Source organism: Engystomops pustulosus, chromosome 1 (genome assembly GCF_040894005.1).
Source record: "Engystomops pustulosus chromosome 1, aEngPut4.maternal, whole genome shotgun sequence".
Taxonomy (NCBI): domain Eukaryota; kingdom Metazoa; phylum Chordata; class Amphibia; order Anura; family Leptodactylidae; genus Engystomops; species Engystomops pustulosus.
The window spans coordinates 45,355,895-45,374,899 of NC_092411.1; the positions used below are offsets into that span (position 1 = coordinate 45,355,895).

Genomic DNA, 19,005 nt, shown 5'->3' on the forward strand with positions numbered 1-19,005 from the left:
AGTTTACAGGCATGTAGAGGGGCAATGAAGGGATAGAGGCAATGCTCTCTAATGGCAATTTATGAAAATATATTTAGTTTAGGAGGGTTATTTTGCCTGACGGGTTCTCTTTAAGACGATCCCTAGTTGCAAACTGACCTCTGGATATTTATAATTTACTGTTATTTAGCCCTAGGCTACAATGATCAGCTGTAACAGTTATTTTTAGCTTTATTGTTAATCCTGGTTCTTATGACAACCCAAAAGCTTTAAAATCAAGTTAACACAGAGACCAAAAATGTTTGCCTGAGGTTACAATTATAAAATATACAGTTCCGCCTTACATACAAATTCAACTTAAGAACAAACCTACAGAACCTAACTTGTACGTAACCCGGGGACTGCCTGTAGATGAAATACCTAATAGTCCACTTATAACACATAATTCTGCGACTTATCTGAATGTAGAATTTTGTGAAATATTGAATTAACCATATTTCTGTCACATCAACTGGCATTAAGAAATGTGTGCGATTGTGGTGTTCTAGTGTCATTACATAGCAGCCAGTGTAGACGGTGGTGGCCCCAAAGTTAACTTAACATATATAATATTTCAGAAAAATAAATAGTATTAGATAAATGAATCCTCCCAGAAAGTGCAGAGCGTTAAGGGGTTAAAGAAGACAGTGGGGGACATGTATCTTTACTGCTTAAATTGTCTAATTTTTGTGACTTTTGTTGTTTTTGTGATTGTTCATTGCAACTTTTGCTGTCATTTTTCAAATTTTTCAAGTACACCTAGGTCTGCACCTTGTGAAGTGCCCTATGTATCTTTATTTTCCAGATGTTCACTTATGTATCACTTTTTTTCTTATTTTTGCAACTTTTTAGTCAGAAATCTGCGCATTGTCCAGGGCAGGTGCAAAGAAAGGATTTTTTTTCATGGACCCTGTTTTTACATGTAAATTGGAATTATTTTACATGCTTTAAATGTTTACAATTTTTCACAGTTTTTCTTTAAAATTCATACATTTTTGCATTTACATTTTTTTTTAATTTGTTACTTCTAAGAGTGAGGTAACAGCTGAGGATAGGTGATTTGCCTAATTACATTTCTGTTAACATTTGCATATTCAAAACGCAATGCAAACACAATGCTAACCCATGTATTAACAATGTGTTAACATATGCGTTGATAATGCATTAACATGAGTGTTTTGTAAACACAAATGTCAACAGTGAAAACGCAAAGAAAACTCAACCAAAACGCAACAGGTATGCTCAACCTTCACACCACGTTCAACCGCAGCCTCATGTCAGTCGCCAGGGCTAGTGGACCTACTGCACCACCGCAGATGAAGACGTAAGCTGACACCTGGGACCAGAATCCAAGTGGTACCCGGTTTTCATAAGAGCCTGCCGCAAAGCAGATTGGTCTTGTTGCGGCGTGGTACCACCAGGTCATTCCACAGGCCCAACTTTGTCTGCGATGGTGGCCAAGGCGAGGTACTGAGACGATGAGCAGAATTGTAGTTGTGGACAGGCAGGAGGTCAGGATGGGCAGCACAGAAGCATAGTCAGGATCTGAAACAGGGTCACCACGGGAATTCAGAACAAGGAGTCGGGGACGTGCGAACCTCACTGCCGGACCGGGGAACAGGAGCGTGGACAGGTAAGTTGGAGCTGCGGGTCGCTGGAGCAGGAAGAGCAGCAGGGGTTAACCCCCGAGATGCGGCCTCAAATCCAAAATTTCTGCAGTGTCCACTCCTACATATAACCCTCTCACATGGCTTGTGCCCATGTGGATTTGAAACATTTGCAACAAAAAGTCTCAAAAAGAAGACAAAAATTGTGCCTAACAGGATAGGCATCACAAGAAAAAGGATATGATCATGCATAAGGCGCAAAAAAGCTGCCAAATGTCTCAATTATACACCAAAGGAAAAACCTATTATACAGTGATTGATTTTTTCTGTTTTTGCAGTTTTTTCCCTCACAAAGTAAGTAAAAAGTTTATTATTGTAATATGTGTACCCTCAAATGGTTATATAAAAACCCCTTCGTGTTTTGCAGCTAAACAAAAATAAAATGAAGGCTCTTGAGTTGGGATGACATAAAAATGCAAAACATGGTTGGGTCGTACAGGGCTAATTAAGGCCGGGCAAGAAGTGGTTAAAGATACCTGTGTGGATGCTTTTATTATCATCAGCAAGTACCCAAATGGGGATTCCTAACGATGAAGTGCTCTCTGATTTCCACAATTTGTTTCTCCACAAATCCTGCCTGTGCTCACTGTGACTGCTGAGACCTCACTGACCACAACCACAGATCCCCAGCAATCAGGAGAACGGGGGTTTGTGTCTCACTAATAGATGGAGTGCAGGTCAAGCAGATGTCCTGCTGCTTAATTTATTAGAAGTCATTGCTGAGCTCATCGGGCGGCTATGTCTGGCACTCACAATCACTGTCTATAGGATTGCCTGAGTTAGTCGAGTGCTGTCCCCATTTGAATAGAGCAGCTGATTTCATGCTTGATCTGTTGCTCCACCCATTTGTGAAACGTATCTACTGCTAGCCTTCCTAGAAGAAAAACTAGTACAGAAGTGAAGGAATAAATAGAAAAAGTTCTAAATAACTGTTCTGTAGAGGAAATTTAAGAAACTGTGAATGACAGTAAGTTCCTGTGGCAAAACAATGTTTATGATGAAGAAAAAATGGGCAGCATTCATAAAAGAAATGAAATGTTTTTGTTTATTTCTAGGATAGGTCATTACATTACTTATAATATAAAGTGATTTGTATCAGTACGTCAAAGAACATTCTTCAGAAAATCTGTAGAATGCCCTAATATACAGTATACATAAGTTATTTACACATAGTTGTCTCTGTCCCAGGTCCAGGAACCTTGCGTATTGGTGCAGGAGTGAATGGAGGAAGCAGGTACACTGGCCTACTCCAAGATGTGCGCATGTATGAACAAAGGCTTTCTCGAGCAGAGATTACAGAACTTCATGGTACTCCAGCCAAAAGTGACCTGCATCCAATTTCTGGCTACTTGGAATACAGACAAGGAGAAATACACAAGTCATTTGTTGTTTCTGCCCGGGACGACAATGAGGAGGAAGGAGAAGAACTTTTCATGTTAAAACTTGTATCTGTGTTTGGTGGAGCTAGGATACCAGAGGAGAACATCACAGCCTTAATAAGGATCCTAAAAAGTGATAACGCCAATGGCTTGTTTGGCTTTACCGGACCGTGTATTCCTCAGGTGAGAAATGCGGTGAGAACCTTTAAATACAAAGATGTGTTCATATTGTTAAAGATGACAAGATGTTGTGTGTCTTGTGTTTCCAGTCTTCAGAAGAAGGGTCTACTATCTCATGTGTTGTAGAACGTACACGGGGAGCGCTGGACACTGTGTATCTCTTCTATAGCATTAGTCAGACAGACCCTGGAGCTGCTGATGGCCCAGTAGTGGATTTTACCACCAACAGTGGAAACATCACCTTCCTACCATCTCAGAGATCAAAGGTAATTGTATAGAACTGCCCAGAAGTCAATACTCCTATTTATTTTATCTTGTATATAACACATCAGAGGATACAGTTCTTGCCCTGGAGCCGCAGGACCTTTTGATCTGATATAAATAACCTAGGCCTAGTCAAGGATTAGAATATTTTACCAGAACGGGGGTTTTCCCACGAAACAAGTTAGGCAGTTTGCTTCATTAATCTCAGAAACTGCTGAGGGATCCGATGGATGTACCTGGGACCGCATTGGCCCTTCATTCTTGTAACCTGTAGGAGTCTCATCACTGAGACCACCATGGGGCAGCCAGTTAGTCCCTTTCCTGTGGATAGGGCCTAACTTGTTTTTTGTGGGAAAACCCCTTTTAAAATAATAATGGTCAACTTAGTCTTGGACCAACAAGGGAACCTAATATATCTGATTATACAGTAAGATTTTGTTATTTGTCCATTATGCAATAACATTCAGAATATTTTTGGACCACATTTAAACATAGCATAATAATATGCTTATTCATTTGCAATTTGCTTGTAATAGGTGTTAAATCTGGATGTTCTAGATGACGATATCCCAGAACTTATGGAGCATTTCCGTGTAACTCTCACACATGCCGTATCTGCTGATGGGAAACCTGGATCCACTCCTAACAGTGGAGCCAGCATAGATCCTGATACGAAAGCAGAAGACATTACAATCAATGCAAGCGATCATCCATATGGTAAGAGAGTATTGCGAGGATTGTGACAAGTTTTGCCCTTGTCCACACAACCTCAGATTCTCTAATAACTGATAACAGTCACAGGTGAGCTCAGAAGAATAAATTAGACCAAACAACGTATGGTATAATATCTCAACCTCTGCGAACTGCTAGGCAGATGTGTATACTTTATTCACGTCACAAAGGATTATACAGAAACTCTCAGTGGGCTGGACCTGGCGTGGTTAGCTAAAGATAAGGAGCAATGTCCGTAGTTCATTCGTTAGTAAATTATAATATGATCAACGCAGAAACAAAGGCTCTGTTTCTTCTTGGAATGGGTGGTATTGTAAATCAGCCAGGGCCACATTCTTTTACTGCACAGGAGTCTGTTATCAATCTTCATCCATAGTCTGGCCTCATCTTAGATTTCAGCATTTAGCAAGTATATGAAAAATAAAATCATTTTCATTAAACATATAACAATACTACACAATTGCTTGTCTAAAGTGTTATAGAAAGGGACAACATGTTTATTATTAATTATGCCAGATGTCCATAATATAATTATCTAGCAGTAATATGCTTAAAGAAAAGCTACCATCAAAATCAAGCTATAATCCAGGGGCACTCACTTATAGGCACTGTGACTGTGGTCATCTTCTTATATTTATTATTCATGACATCCTTCCTTCTAAAATCAACTTTTAACATTATGCTAATAAGGGGTCATTACTAGAGCTGCAGATTCACAGGTTGTTACAATGAGCAGACCATGTCTCACACAATCTTCTGCTCTCTCAGGGGAAGACCTTCTCTGCTCATGTCACGATCAGAGGTAGTGGATCCTCTGTACCACCGCGGGTGATGGCGTAAGCCGACACCTGGGACCGGAGTCTAAGTGGCACCCGGTTTTCACCAGAGTCCACTGCAAAGCAGGTTGGACTTGTTGCGGCTTGGTACCACCAGGTCTTTCCACAGGTGTGACTTTGCCCGTGGTGGCAGTCAAGGCGTAGTGCAGAATCGTGAGGCAAACTGGTGGTCAGGGACAGGCAGAAGGTCAAGACAGGCAGCACAGGTTCGGAGTTGGGGACGTAGCAATAGGTCAGGTCAGGCAGCAGAGTCAGGAACAGTATCGAGGTCACAATGGGAAATCTGAATAAACGCAGAGGGCTTGGAATACAGCTTTTTCTCAGGCATGAAAGCACAAAGATCCGGAAGGGAACATAGAAAGGGGCTGGAATTTATTCGGGCACAGGGGATCGCTGCTGGAGCCGGGACAGGTGAGTTCAGAAGCTGGGGCACACGGAGGTACACAGCATGTGGATAGCACATAAATAGCACATGTCTTATCTTTCTCCCGGCTACAGAACACTATGGTGCCACACGTGTGCTGCACTGTACTGCTGTGAGCCTGTTGTCGTGTATAGGGGACTATATATGCCGTATATACGTCCCCCATACCTTCGTGTAAATGTAGCCTAAGTGTACCAGGTTTCTCATGCTTTATATTGATGCTAGATTTCATTTGCATGAAATTTGCCTCCCATTGAATTTAGAGGTAAATCCACATACCCTAAACCAGTGATTTTCAACCTTTTTTGAGCCGCGGCACACTTTTTATACTTTTTATACACCACCAACCAAAATAGCACAAAATGACACTAAAACAGTCATATTATACATATAGTTAATAATATAGATTCTAAATTTATTTTACTCAGTGTGAAACCTGGGCCTGTTTCGATAAACACAAAAGGGATATCCTGGCAGGAATGGTGGAAAGAAACACACGAAGCTCTTCCTCAACAGTTCTCAGTTTCTCCCTGTTTTTAGTATATGGTGCTGATTATTATGTGGCTCATATACTGCAAAATAAAGGGGTACAATGAGAAGTACTAAGGCCATGAGGCCAGAGTACAAGTGCCAGCTCATATACTCAGCATATGGGCTGGTACTTGTAGTACTCCAGCCTCATGACTATAGTATTTCTCATTGTTATATGCAGTATACTGCTGGAGTACTAAAAGTACCAGCTCATATGCTGAGTATTTTGCCAACAGTTCATATACTCCGGCAAAAGCTCATATAGTCAGCATTATTGGTGGGCATTACCTTGGCGGTGGGCAAATGCGGGAGTCTCTCCGCTCTTAGGATGATGCGGCGGCCTTGGTGACGTCATTTTGTCGCACGAGGTTCAAAGCTTGCGCATTTGTTATTGTACACGTCTCCTACATTGTAAGAAGCCGTGACTGCGCATCGCTGCGCATTGCCGGGAAACAAAACACAGGGGGCACCATAGTTTGGGGAAATTTCCCCGCGGCACACCTGACCATGTGTCGCGGCACACTAGTGTGCCACGGCACACAGGTTGAAAATCACTGCCCTAAACTATGTGTCCCTAAAAGTCTTGTTATAGTATTTATACAAAAAGAGAAAATGGTGCATTCACATACTCTATCACATCAAACAATGTCATCATGGGATCAGACAACGATTGACTGGTATATGTAGGAAACCTTTATCCAGATTTTGTACAGAGGCCAAGATCTAAAAGTCTCATGTTACACATTTTATTTTTTTATCTGTACAGGACTGCTTCAGTTCTCTGTGGACCCTCCGCCAAGGCAAGGTGATAACATGACCGTTCCTGCTAAATTTGTTCCTTCTATCAAAGTCAAAGAGGAGATAGGACAAGTTAAGCTGCTGGTGGTCAGAGCACAAGGACTTTTGGGACATATAAGGGTTGAATATAGGACATCTCCAATGACCGCGTATAGCCCACAGGACTATCAGGTGATTGGCATAGAAAGATACATGCTTCATGTATAGTTTAAAACACGGTAAGTATAATATTATTTATTTATTTTTTGTACTTTTAGGAAACAGCAGATTTTTTGGAATTCCAGCCTGGAGAGAGATATAAATACATCTATGTTAACATCACTGATAATGCTGTCCCTGAACTGGCCAAATCCTTTAAAGTTGAACTGTGGAACGCAAATGCAGGTGGTAAGCGAGACAAAGCCCCCTCCATTTATTGTCAGAAATGCTGACACTCTCACTTTTATTTTCTGCTATAAACACATTGCTCCTATCTCTTTTAAGCAGTAATGAACATGGGACTTTGCAAGCCATAGCAGTGAGGGGTCCTTACGGGAATGAGTAAACAGGGAACCATTGGGATTGGGTAACACCCACTTACTGAAGCGCTCGAAACTGGACACTCACACACTAACAAAAACACACTCATACATACTAGTTATCGAGACATATTTACAGTAAATAGCTACTGTAGATAACTTTATATATTGTGTTCTACAATTTAAAGGGGCTTTTCATGATATGCTATTAGCGCCTGGCTGCACAATTTACATTCTAAAACTGTATGAAGACAATACTACTCAGTGTTCCTGAACCAGGTGATATTCCTGTAAGGTAACATAGGTCTTCTCAGCTACCACTTTGTTCTTCTACTTTGTAATCATAAAGGGATTTCTCCAATCAGTTACATTTTCCAGGAATGTCTAAGCAGTTGAGGTCTGACCATTGGACCCTCACTTACCAGATGTATGTGAAAGATCTAGCTAACCATCATAGTATTTGATCATAACAATTCAAAACCCTTTAAAATAAAGTAGTATTTGGTTACATTCATCATCACTGATAGTATCCACAGACATATACAGCCTGACAGATTCCTCCTTTTTGCCTCCATCTGACCTGTATACATGTCATCCAGTAGGAAACACACGATGGAAAGGCGCGGCAAGCTACCTCCTGATGAGCCTTGCATACGCTCAATGCAACAGTAATGCTTCCATCCCCGGCCTCCACTGAACGAATGCTTTTGGTGTTTCCCCAGTGATGTAACCATATAAGGACAATTACATCACTCGGGAAACACCCTGAACATGTGAAGCAGCAAATCACTTCTACCGCTGATGTTCCCTCTTCTTCCCACTTTCATGGCGATGGTGTGGAACAGGGGTGCATATCCCACTGTCTGTGCTTACTGTTGGTAATGTTGTAGCCCTCTTTTGTAAGGATTCACAACAGAAATCTAAAAATACTTATACAAAACATAAAAACACACATACATAAATACTTTTCCGTGTACCCCAATGCCCTAGTTACATGTTTAGCTCTGCTACATAAAAACAGTGACTTGTTTGCATAGGTATAGTATATGTCAGACACGTCAGTTTGCGGCTACTGCTGATTTTTTAAAATCTTGGTCACCTGAGAGCGTGTAACACCATGGTGGTGTTTAGTCTGTTCCCTGACCTTCTTATTTCATGTATGATGTCTCAGATCCACACATCAGGTTCCACATATAAGAAAGTTTACCAGGGTCAATACCCTAAATAGGGTCATCCATATTGTACTTAACCTGGTAAGTGTCCTCCCTCCAGAGGAGCAGTGGGTCATGTGATTGGGTCTTCCTGTGACATCCTTCTGGTGGGTCATGGGGTAGGATGTTCATTATGGAATGCAGACCCCTCTGTAATGAACACCAATCTAATGTTAGCGGTTGGATGTCCTTGCACATTTAGCGCTTGACCTGGAGTACACAGGAAGTCCTAAAAGCACCTGCCAGTGGGTCACATGACCCGTGGCCCCTCCGGGTAGAAGGAGAATTTTTATTAGGTAAGTACAATATGGATGACCCTATTAGGGTATTGTACTTACCCTGATAAAATTTCTAATTGTTGGCTAACCCCTTTAAGCTGAAATAAGAAATGCTGTATGTTAGTTCAGTATTTGGAAACAGTCTACTCTACCTCCGTAGGGTTATTCTGTGGTGACCTTACACCTTCTCTAGTGTCGCAGCCTGTCAGTTCATATAGTTTCTTCTCTGTAATTATTCTGTCAGTCTCCTGTCATCTCTTATATGTGTATATATGTATATGTGTCTTCTGTGTGTCTCTTCCTGAAGTGGCTGAACTCTTTAGGGACGATGCGTTTGCTAGTGGTGATGGTGACATGGATCTGTTCCTCCCCGCTGTACACCAAAGGGGTAAGCACTTCAATCTCAGTCCTTTCTTCCTACTGGAGTAAAGCTATGTAATGTCATTGCATAACTTTATCTATGTGTTGCCACAATACAGCTGTATACATCTAATGTACTCTATAAATCTAGTGGACATGTCATCTCACTCTCCATTATATAGCATTTGGGTCACAATGAAGTTTTCTTTTTCTGCATGTTTATGATCACAGATAATCTTTTAAGTGATCATAAAACAGGACATAAAGGTCATCCAGCTGTTACTTATTCTCAAACTATATTTACAACAAAGAGCTAGGTTTTTTTTAACGAAATATTTCACCGCAATATGAACAATTCACTGAAGAATGTGCATGTATAGGTATATATTCAGTTATATACATGTCTTAAGTAACTGGTTAGAGATCTATACGGTAGTAAGATTTAGCGATTGGAGATATAATTTGGCTGTTGTTAGGTCTTGTGGCAGCAGGGGGCAGTGTAAGCTTACAATTAGTGCTAGAATAAATTAGAATATCAGCAAAAAGTTATTTTTTTTTCGGTAATTCTATTCAAAAAGTGAAACTCAAATTGAGTCATTACAAACAGAGTGAACTTTTTCAAGTGTTTATTTATGTTAATCTTGATGATTATGGCTTACAGGTACTGAAAACCCAAAAGTCATTATCTCAGAAAATTAGAATATTATATCAGGCCAACTGTAAAAAAATTTTTGGGAACACAAAAAAGTTGGATAATTGAAAAGTATGTACAGTAAATGCCCTCAGTACTTGGTCGTGGCTTCTTTTGCATGAATGACTGCATCGATGCGGCGTGGCATGGAGTCAATCAGCTGATGGTTGTTTTGATAGCAGCCTTCAGCATTTGCATTGTTGGGTCTGGTGTTTCTCATCTTCCTCTTCACAATCCTCTACATTCTCTATGGTATTAAGCATGGGCACAACTAGGAGAGGCAGGGCCCCATAGCAGACTTCTGAATGGGCCCCTCCGTACCCTCCCAGAAAATATACTTATTTGTATACTCACACATTTATACACACATACACATATTTATACACTTATGCACACACATATATGCACTGAATAATGCATTTATACACTGACACAGACCTGTCCCAGTAGCTGCTGACCACATGTGAGAAGTACACGGCTGGAATTGGGGTTAAATGATCCCTAGTACCTCCTTTCTACTGTCCCCTCCCTCTCTGTCTACATTTCTTATCTGAGATGAGAATTCATGTGGACAATAGGCAGGGCCGGCTCCAGGTTTTAGTGGGCCCCTGGGCGACAGAGCCTTAGTGGGCCCCTCCGTGGGCCACCCTCCAGTGGCCACACTTCCCCCCCCCTCCCCACACACTGACCACCCCCCCTCCCCTGCGGACACACTGACCACCCCCCCTCCCCTGCGGACACACTGACACCCCCCCTTCCACCTGCGGACACACTGACCCCCCCCAACCTCCCCCTGCGGACAAACTGACCCCCTCACCCCCCCCTGCGGACACACTGAACCCCCCCTCCCCCTGCAGACACACTGAAACACCCCCCCCCTGCTGACACACTGACCCCCCTTCTCCCCCTGTATACACAGTGACCCCATCCCTCCCCCCGCAGACACACTGACCCCCCCTCTCCCCCTGTATACACACTGACCCCATCCCTCCCCCTCCCCCTTCCCCCTTCCCCCTGCGGACACACTGAAACCCCCCCTCCGGGAAAGAAGTATTTTACCTGTCCTGGTTCCCCCGGCGCAGCACCTGCAGCTGTCTTCGGCCTGGGCCTCCCGTACGCGCCGGATCTGAAGCCGGCACACGTGACCCGATGACGTCATCATGTGCGCCGGCTTCAGAGCCGTCGCATACCCTGCGGAGCACCGCATTGTGGGATCCGGGACAGGTGAGTTTTAGATTCTGCCTCTATGCTGCGCTCCCGACCAGCGCAGCATAGAGGCAGAAAAATGATCGATCCGGATGGTGATCAATTGTACCAGTGTCTTATAGCGACACTGGTACAATTGATCCGGGGGCCCGAGTGGGCCCCTCCAGTACCCCGGGGCCCCGGCACTTGCCCGGGTTGGCCGGGTGCTGGCGCCGGGCCTGACAATAGGCACTGTTATATACATATTATGCTGTACAGTGTGCAGCATTATAAGTATATAATGGTGCACATCCTTCATTCTTTAGTGTGCCGGGTTGGATGTCGGGCCCCCTGACACTGTTGGCCCCAGCTGCTATGGCTTCTACCACTGTAGTTACACACCTACACAGTGATACTGTGGTTATTAAACTAGGTATTGGTACGTTTGGCTGTGTACCCAGGTGCCAAATCCAGCTTAAAAATGAAAGTTCCATCTCCAAAAAGTGTGTCAGTAAGGGGAAGCATGAAGTGCTCTAAAATTTCCTGGTAGATGGCTGCACTGACTTTGGTCTTGAAACTCAGTGGACCTACAACAGCAGATGATATGTGGTCCCAAAACCATCACCGATTATAGAGACTTTATGTTAGACCTTTTGTTAATGTTAATTTTCTCCTTGGCCCAGGTAAGATACTTTTAATGTTGTCTGTAGGTCAGGCGAGGTTGACACATGGAATGCGACACTTCTAGCCCATGTCCTCGATACGTCTGTGTGTGGTGGCTCTTGAAGCACCGACTCCAGCAGCAGTCCACTCCTTGTGAATCTCCCCCAAATTTTGGCATTTTCTTAACAATCCTATCATGTTTTGATGCAACACTCTGTGGACAGTCAACTTCTTTAGCAATGTCCTTTTGTGGCTTACACTCCTTGTGGTGTGTGTCAACGACTGCCTTCTGGACATCTTCCCCAGGATTGTATCGCCTACAGCACCAGACTAAGGGGCTTTTTAAAATGCTAACGAAGCCTTTGCAGATGTTTTGGGGTAATTATTCTAATTTTCTAAGATGGCCCAACTTTATTATAGACTTTCCACGTTCTTTTCAGTGCAAATTGCTTGCACATATATTTAAGAAGTGTCCACTAGGCCTGCACTGTGTCCGACTCTGTACTGAAAGGGGCGTTCCGGTGCTCAGTCGTACCATGCGCCACATTTATCAAGCAGTGTCCAGACAGAATTTTGGCGCACTTTCTATGTGAAAGGTGCAAGAAAAAAAGTTGGTGCAATCTGTCGGAGCAGTGCAAGGGGCGCCAGATTCATGAAGAATGTGCACCACAATTCCTGAATCTGGCGACCCGTACACATAACACAGTCAAACTGCACCTACTGTATTTTGCACTGTTTTTGATAATTGTGGGACAATGGGGCAGATTTACTTACCCGGCCCATTTGCGATCCAGCGGTGCGTTCTCTGCGGTGGATTCTGGTCCGGCCGGGATTCACTAAGGTAGTTCCTCCGACGTCCACCAGGTGTCGCTGCTGCGCTGAAGTCCACCGAGGCCTGCCGGAATGCCCTGAAGTTCACCGGCCTATTCCTGGTGAAGGTAAGCGCGAGTCCCGTGACACCTTTTTTTTTTTAATGCAGTGGTTTTTCCGAATCCGTCGGGTTTTCATTCGGCCACGCCCCCGATTTCCGTTGCGTGCATGCCAGCGCCGATGCGCCACAATCCGATCGCGTGCGCCAAAATCCCGTGGCAATTTAGGGAAATCGGAAATATTCGGGTAACACGTCAGGAAAACGCGAATCGGGCCCTTAGTAAATGACCCCCAATGACTTTTGAGTTTTCCTAGGCTGTAAGCCATAATCATCAACATAAACACTTGAAAATTCCAAAAAGTGCGTATATAGTATATTAGTTTCACTTTTTTAATTGAATTACTGAAAAAAAAAATGTTTTTGCTGAAGTTCTAATTTATTGAGGAGCACTTGTATCTATCCCTTCTTATGGGATGCACATTCTCATAGGTTATCAGTGAGATCAAAGCTGTTCTAGCTGCTAATGACAACCAATCAGAGCTCAGCTTTCATTTTATAAACTTCTATGGAAAAATTAAATGCTGAGCTCTGATTGGTTACCATGAGCAACTACAACAGTTCTGATAAATCTCGCCCACAATGTCTAGTTACTAGAGACGGCTTTGCTGTACCATACTCACTGTAATATTTCTCTTTTGATGGTTGTTGCTGGAGCAGCTAGCCTAGGCATTGCCTCCCATATAATTGTCATCATTGAAGACTCTGACGATGCTCATGGTGTGTTTGAATTCAGACGCGATTCTTTGTCCTTGAACACGACTGAGCCTGAATCTGGATTCAGCGCGGTTTCATTTCAGGCAAGTGCAACCAATTGATAACCTAATGATAGGATATGTGTACTGGAGCCCAGTGGGTTCAGGTTCTACCGATGACTTCAGGATAATTTATGTTTGAATGGATCTTCTCCGGCTTTTTACCCCTTATCGTAAGAGATCAGAACACTGTATCTCATGTAGCTAATCATCCCTAACCTTTTCAAGGGTTGGCCACTTTACCTCAAGTTTTTGTAATGTGTAAGTGTGAGGGTCAGGAAATTAGGTCATTCACCAATAAACATAAAGTTATGCACCACTATCTTGATATGTAAAGGCACAGTTTACATCTACGTCCGGGCCTTCGTTATTTTGTTCCATCATTAAAAGATAAAAATGGAAGGCTAACAGGTCTGTTAAAATGTCCAATCATTGAACTTTTGTTAGTGTCCGTTTGCACCACTTCTATTTACTTGAAATGGCAAAAAAGCCCCGCAGCACATGTCCAGTTTTCCTCTCAAATAACAGAAGCACTGACAGATGTGGTGCAAATGGACACTGATTTTTGGGTTATGTAAGGCAAGCATTTCAGTTAAATTGTTCATAATTCTGCAGAACTGAATGACCGTATTTAGACATTGGGGTAATGTATTAAGATAAGCACTTATGCATCAGTCATAATATTATCCCTGCTGTCTTGTGGTAAGTATAATCGCTGGAAAGCAATCTCCACCAGGTCAGACCTAGTAGAGAGTTCAGCTTTTGTCTCTAATGGTTCTCCAGCAGAGGGCTGGGGCATTGAAGGTCCAATATGCCGCACTCCCCTTCCTGTAAACTGAAAAAAAGGACAGAATTTTTCATTCCATCTTGTAGGACAAGGCACATTGAAATCCCTTTATTTTTATCTTTTCACAGTTCATCAGAGTTCTCTGAGTAAAATGAGTGAACTGCCAAAATTTAATGTAATGGAAAACTTATGTGCTTTTTACAGGTTCTACGTCATCGTGGTGCCTTGTCTTTGGTATTTGTGTTTTGGAAAATAGAATCCGACCCATTTGGAGACCTGGCTTACACTTCTGGCAACATAACTTTCCAAATTGGACAAATGGATGCAAATATAACAGTGTACGTGTCTCCTGATGATGTCCCAGAAATGGATAAAAATTTTTCCATTGTTATCACAAATGTTTCTAATGGACGATTGGGGAATTTTACCAGCGCTTTACTTACCATTTTTGCAAATGATGACCCATATGGTCTTTTCATATTCTCTGAACTTAATAGGCCTATCAAAGTAGAAGAAAAAAATCAAACTATTTCTTTAACAATTAAACGATTACGTGGACTAATGGGATCGGTCATGGTTACCTATCAAACACTGATGGACTCAGAAACTCTTTCTTTTTTTCCTCCAAATATTGCAAGAGCCACTCAGTGGAAAGACTACCGACCCATCAATGGAAACGTTCTATTCACATCAAATATCAGTGAAGTTAATATTTTTCTCCCAATTTTAGATGATAATGATCCAGAGAGATCAGAGTCACTTTTTGTTGAATTGTTCAATGTCTCGTTGGTGGAAAAAGTACAAAGTCGGCTTGGTAAGTTTTCCTTCGATTTATACCATATACCATTACAAAGAAAAAAAATACTTTGACTTCTAAAATAAATAAAAATATATATAGTTCTTAGAGTCTGAAAATTAGGTGAATCCAACCTAAGATGAACAGCAGCACATGGTAAATTCCGCCATGTGATTATTATAGTTTGCAGCTAAGTCCTGCTAATCATGTGTCCTGGACTAATTGATCATCGTCAAGTGTGACTAAAAACACATGTCTTGGCAGTTTTCTTGTCTAAAGCATTCAGGCATTTACACTGTACCAAGGAGGAAGGACACCAAGAATGACCTGGAATAGGTAGTTGGTCCTGGCCATCATTCAGGGAAGGGATACAATTTAATAGCAAAATCCTTATATCAAAACCCATCCTCAGTTAACATGTTAAATATTCAAGTTCATAATAGTGAACTTATAGGCCTCTTAAAACCTTTGGTTTCACTTCTCTCTTGCCCATTTGTACAATGATGCTTTAAGAATGCAAACGGCTCTACATTTTATTAGTCATTGGAGAACAGTGAATGAAGAAGGTAGGAGGGGCAGGAGGTCTGTGAAGTGCAGCTTTAGCCAATTGTTGCACAACAGGAAGTGATGTCAGAGCAGAGGACGTGATTTTTGACCCTGTATAGTCCAGTAACATATTAGTTTTATTGCCTATTTTAATGTTAAATATTGCTAGTGAGAAGGTCCTAGCTATGTCACATTACTCTAATTCTTCCATTTTACTAATTCTAAATATTTGCCTAAAGTTTAATTTTAAGCTTGATACACATTAGACATGGCATTAACTAATAAATGAATATATACAACTTATAAGGCTTATAAGGCTTATTATGAGTAGACCAATACATACACATTTTATACTTTTTTATCTTTTTTGCACTTTTCTTTAGTGTTTAATTCCCCTCGTCTTGGATCTAGAAGTGAAACAGTGGCACAGGTCATTATAAACGCCAGCGATGATGCCTTTGGTGTTCTTCAGCTTTCTACCACCTATGTACGCATTGCAGAAAGTTATGTTGGGCCAATAATTAATGTCACAAGAACTGGTGGGATGTTTGCTGATGTCTCTGTGAAATTTAAAGCTGTGCCAATAACAGCTACAGCCGGTATGTCCAATCTTATTTCATTTTGTTAAGATTTATTTTAATATGATTAAAGGGATTTTCTAAAACTACCAAATTTGCATCTCCTTACCTTGCCCAAAATGCACATGATTGGGTGCTTTCTGGAACTGAAAAGTGCGTATCCGCGGTCCGTTGCTTGTCTACGTGTCCGACGACAGTAGAAAAGACTGCGTGGGCCACAAACATGGGCAGGCATAGGAGCTGCTCTAAATTCTTCAGCTTGTGTAGGAGGCCAAGTAAATTTGTCTATTTGCTATCCAATGAGTGTACAGATAACCTATGGACAGAAACAACCCCTGTTCATGAGGGCTTAGACAGATGGCTTTAAATTTGTCACTATTTCCAAAGTATTCCCATATCTAATGTGTATGGCCAAGTTTACATTTACAGGTATGAATATCCCAGTAGCATGTATCACAATAATGGTATTCATGATGTGTTAATATTTTATACCTATTTTACTCTTATTAAAGGTGAAGACTACACTGTAGCTTCGTCAGATGTAGTTTTACTTGAAGGAGAAACAAGCAAAGCTGTGCCAATATATATCATCAATGACATCTACCCCGAAGTAGAAGAGTCATTCCGTGTCCTGCTGTTAAATGAGACAACAGGCGGAGCATTAGTAGGAGATGTGACGGAAGCGATCATAGTGATTGAAGCATCAGATGATCCCTATGGCTCCTTTGGTAAGAATATTCTTTAAAGAAAGAGCACAGGTAGTAACCAGAACTCCATCTTGTTGACTACTTACATTTTGTATATGTTCATTGTTCTTTTGCCAGATTGCTATTTCAAGTGACCATAACCTGCTGATTTGCACAAAAAAATTGCTTCATTTTGCAATGTTTGCCAACCGACTCCATTTTCCACTTGAGTCCACTCACTCATCAAGTGAATCTAGGTGTGGTAGACAGATTTGTGAAGTGGAAATTTTCAAGTAGTTGCAACTTGAGGGAGACTCTTAGTACATCAGGCTTATCACATTGAAACGTGGCTCATGATGTGCTCATTTGTGATAAGTTAAAACCATTAACTTGTTTGGGCCAAAAATTGGACAACCACGGGAAACCCTTTTTTATGAAAGCATGTCTATAATAAAGTAAAAGTTGGAACATTTGGACATATAAATAAGCTTCAATGTGAAGTGATTTTTCTCTTCAAATGTGTTTATTTTATTATGCAAAATTATTGAAACATAAAAAGCTATATAAATGGAATATTGCCGCAATCGTACTGACCCACAGAACACAAATAACATGTTATATATACGGTGTATAAAACCAAAAACAAAAGCTAACTCCTTGCCAACCATGGACGAAAATGCACATGAAAGTCAGGGTGTAGTTCCCACAACTAGACGTACATTTTTATCCTGCACGAAACTTTAACCGTGACAACCAGAGATGGGCGAATTGATTCTAACGAAGTGGAATTCGGTCCGAATTTCAGGGAAAATTCGATTTGTCACGAATCCAAGTTTACAGAGATTCGTAGGAACAAAGTTTTTTTTCTCCTTTATTACCAAAATGGGCATGAGCACAACGTGTTAAATGGGCCAGAAAACTCTGGGAAGAAGAAAGGAACACCCTCGATCACATGTGCAGACCTATAAGCCAATCAGCGACCGGCAGGCTTATGTGATGTCACAGCCCTAAAAAAACAGGCAGCCATTTCCAATCGTGGCATTTCACACTGCTTGTGCTGTCTCCAGCATCCAGCTGTTTGTACTGTACTGTGCTGTAGCAATTTCTGCTCCAATCCCAGGGTGTCCGTTTTGGGGGATCTGTATACCCCAAATTGCAGTTCTTTTTTGTTGCTGAAGTGAAAAGAAAGAAATCTGTGTAAAATCCACATAGTTTCTGTAGTGATTTCAACTCCTATACCAGGGTATCGGTTTTGGGGGATCTGTATAGCCCAAATCAAAGTTCCTTTTTCTTGCTGAAGTGAATAGGAAGAAATCTGTGTAAAATCCACATATTTTCTATAGTGATTTCTGTTCCAATCCCAGGGTTTCCGTTTTGGGGGATTTGTATACCCCAAATTGCAGTTCTTTTTTTGTTGCTGAAGTGATTAGGTAGAAATATGTGTCATATCCACATAGTTGATGGAGTGATTTTTGCTCTAATTCCAGGGTGTACGTTTTTGGGTATCTGTATACCCCAAATAGCAGTTCTTTTTTGTTGCTGAAGTTGAGAGCAAGAAATACGTGTCAAATCTACGTAGTTGATTAACCACTATGTCAGACAGAAAGGTGACAGGTGGAGCAGGCAGAGGTCGCAGCACGGGGACGTTGCATCAGGGATCAGTCTGTGAGGCCAGAACTGCCGTTGTTATCTAGCGGCAGTGTGTTGATCAACAACCCAAAGGTTGTCGATTGGTTGAATAGGTCATCCACTTCCTCCCAAATGACATCTGACAACCCCAGCCTAGAGTCCGTGGGTTTGTAAGATACAACTCTTAGTTGGCATGGCTCGGAGCAGTTCAGCAGCCCTCACCTGTCCTAAACCAGCCTCTGTCCTGTTCATTTCCCTCGGCCAGAGATCTACTAGGTGGTCTGGGCTCAGCACCACTATACAGCGAGGATAAAGTCTTTGAGGACAGTCAGCAGCTGCTTGGCAATAAAGAGGTGGGGCAGATATCCGCTGCTTTGTGCAGTAGGTGGGAAAGAAGAGATGGGGAGAGTGGCACCTGAGGTTATGTTGCACTTGCAAGTAGTCAGGCTGTGCATACTGACACCGTTGAGGAGAATAGCAGTGATAGGGAAACACAAATCGATGATGATGTAGCCGATGCCACTTGGGAGCCGGATGAAGCAAGGACATCATCATCATCATCGGG

The 19,005-nt window shown here is 42.0% G+C and overlaps 1 protein-coding gene across 6 annotated transcripts in view; it reads left to right on the forward strand.

The window, feature by feature from the left end:
- Positions 1 to 19,005, forward strand: part of ADGRV1 (adhesion G protein-coupled receptor V1) — a 270,179-nt gene that overhangs the window by 55,798 nt on the left and 195,376 nt on the right. For all 6 annotated transcript variants that reach the window (XM_072139515.1, XM_072139520.1, XM_072139525.1 and 3 more), the window contains 10 exons: positions 2,874 to 3,247; positions 3,334 to 3,510; positions 4,045 to 4,225; positions 6,798 to 7,000; positions 7,087 to 7,216; positions 9,144 to 9,224; positions 13,324 to 13,463; positions 14,410 to 15,019; positions 15,931 to 16,146; positions 16,638 to 16,853. In XM_072139515.1, the coding sequence (XP_071995616.1) occupies positions 2,874 to 3,247; positions 3,334 to 3,510; positions 4,045 to 4,225; positions 6,798 to 7,000; positions 7,087 to 7,216; positions 9,144 to 9,224; positions 13,324 to 13,463; positions 14,410 to 15,019; positions 15,931 to 16,146; positions 16,638 to 16,853 (2,328 nt within the window). The remainder of the gene's footprint in view (positions 1 to 2,873; positions 3,248 to 3,333; positions 3,511 to 4,044; positions 4,226 to 6,797; positions 7,001 to 7,086; positions 7,217 to 9,143; positions 9,225 to 13,323; positions 13,464 to 14,409; positions 15,020 to 15,930; positions 16,147 to 16,637; positions 16,854 to 19,005) is intronic.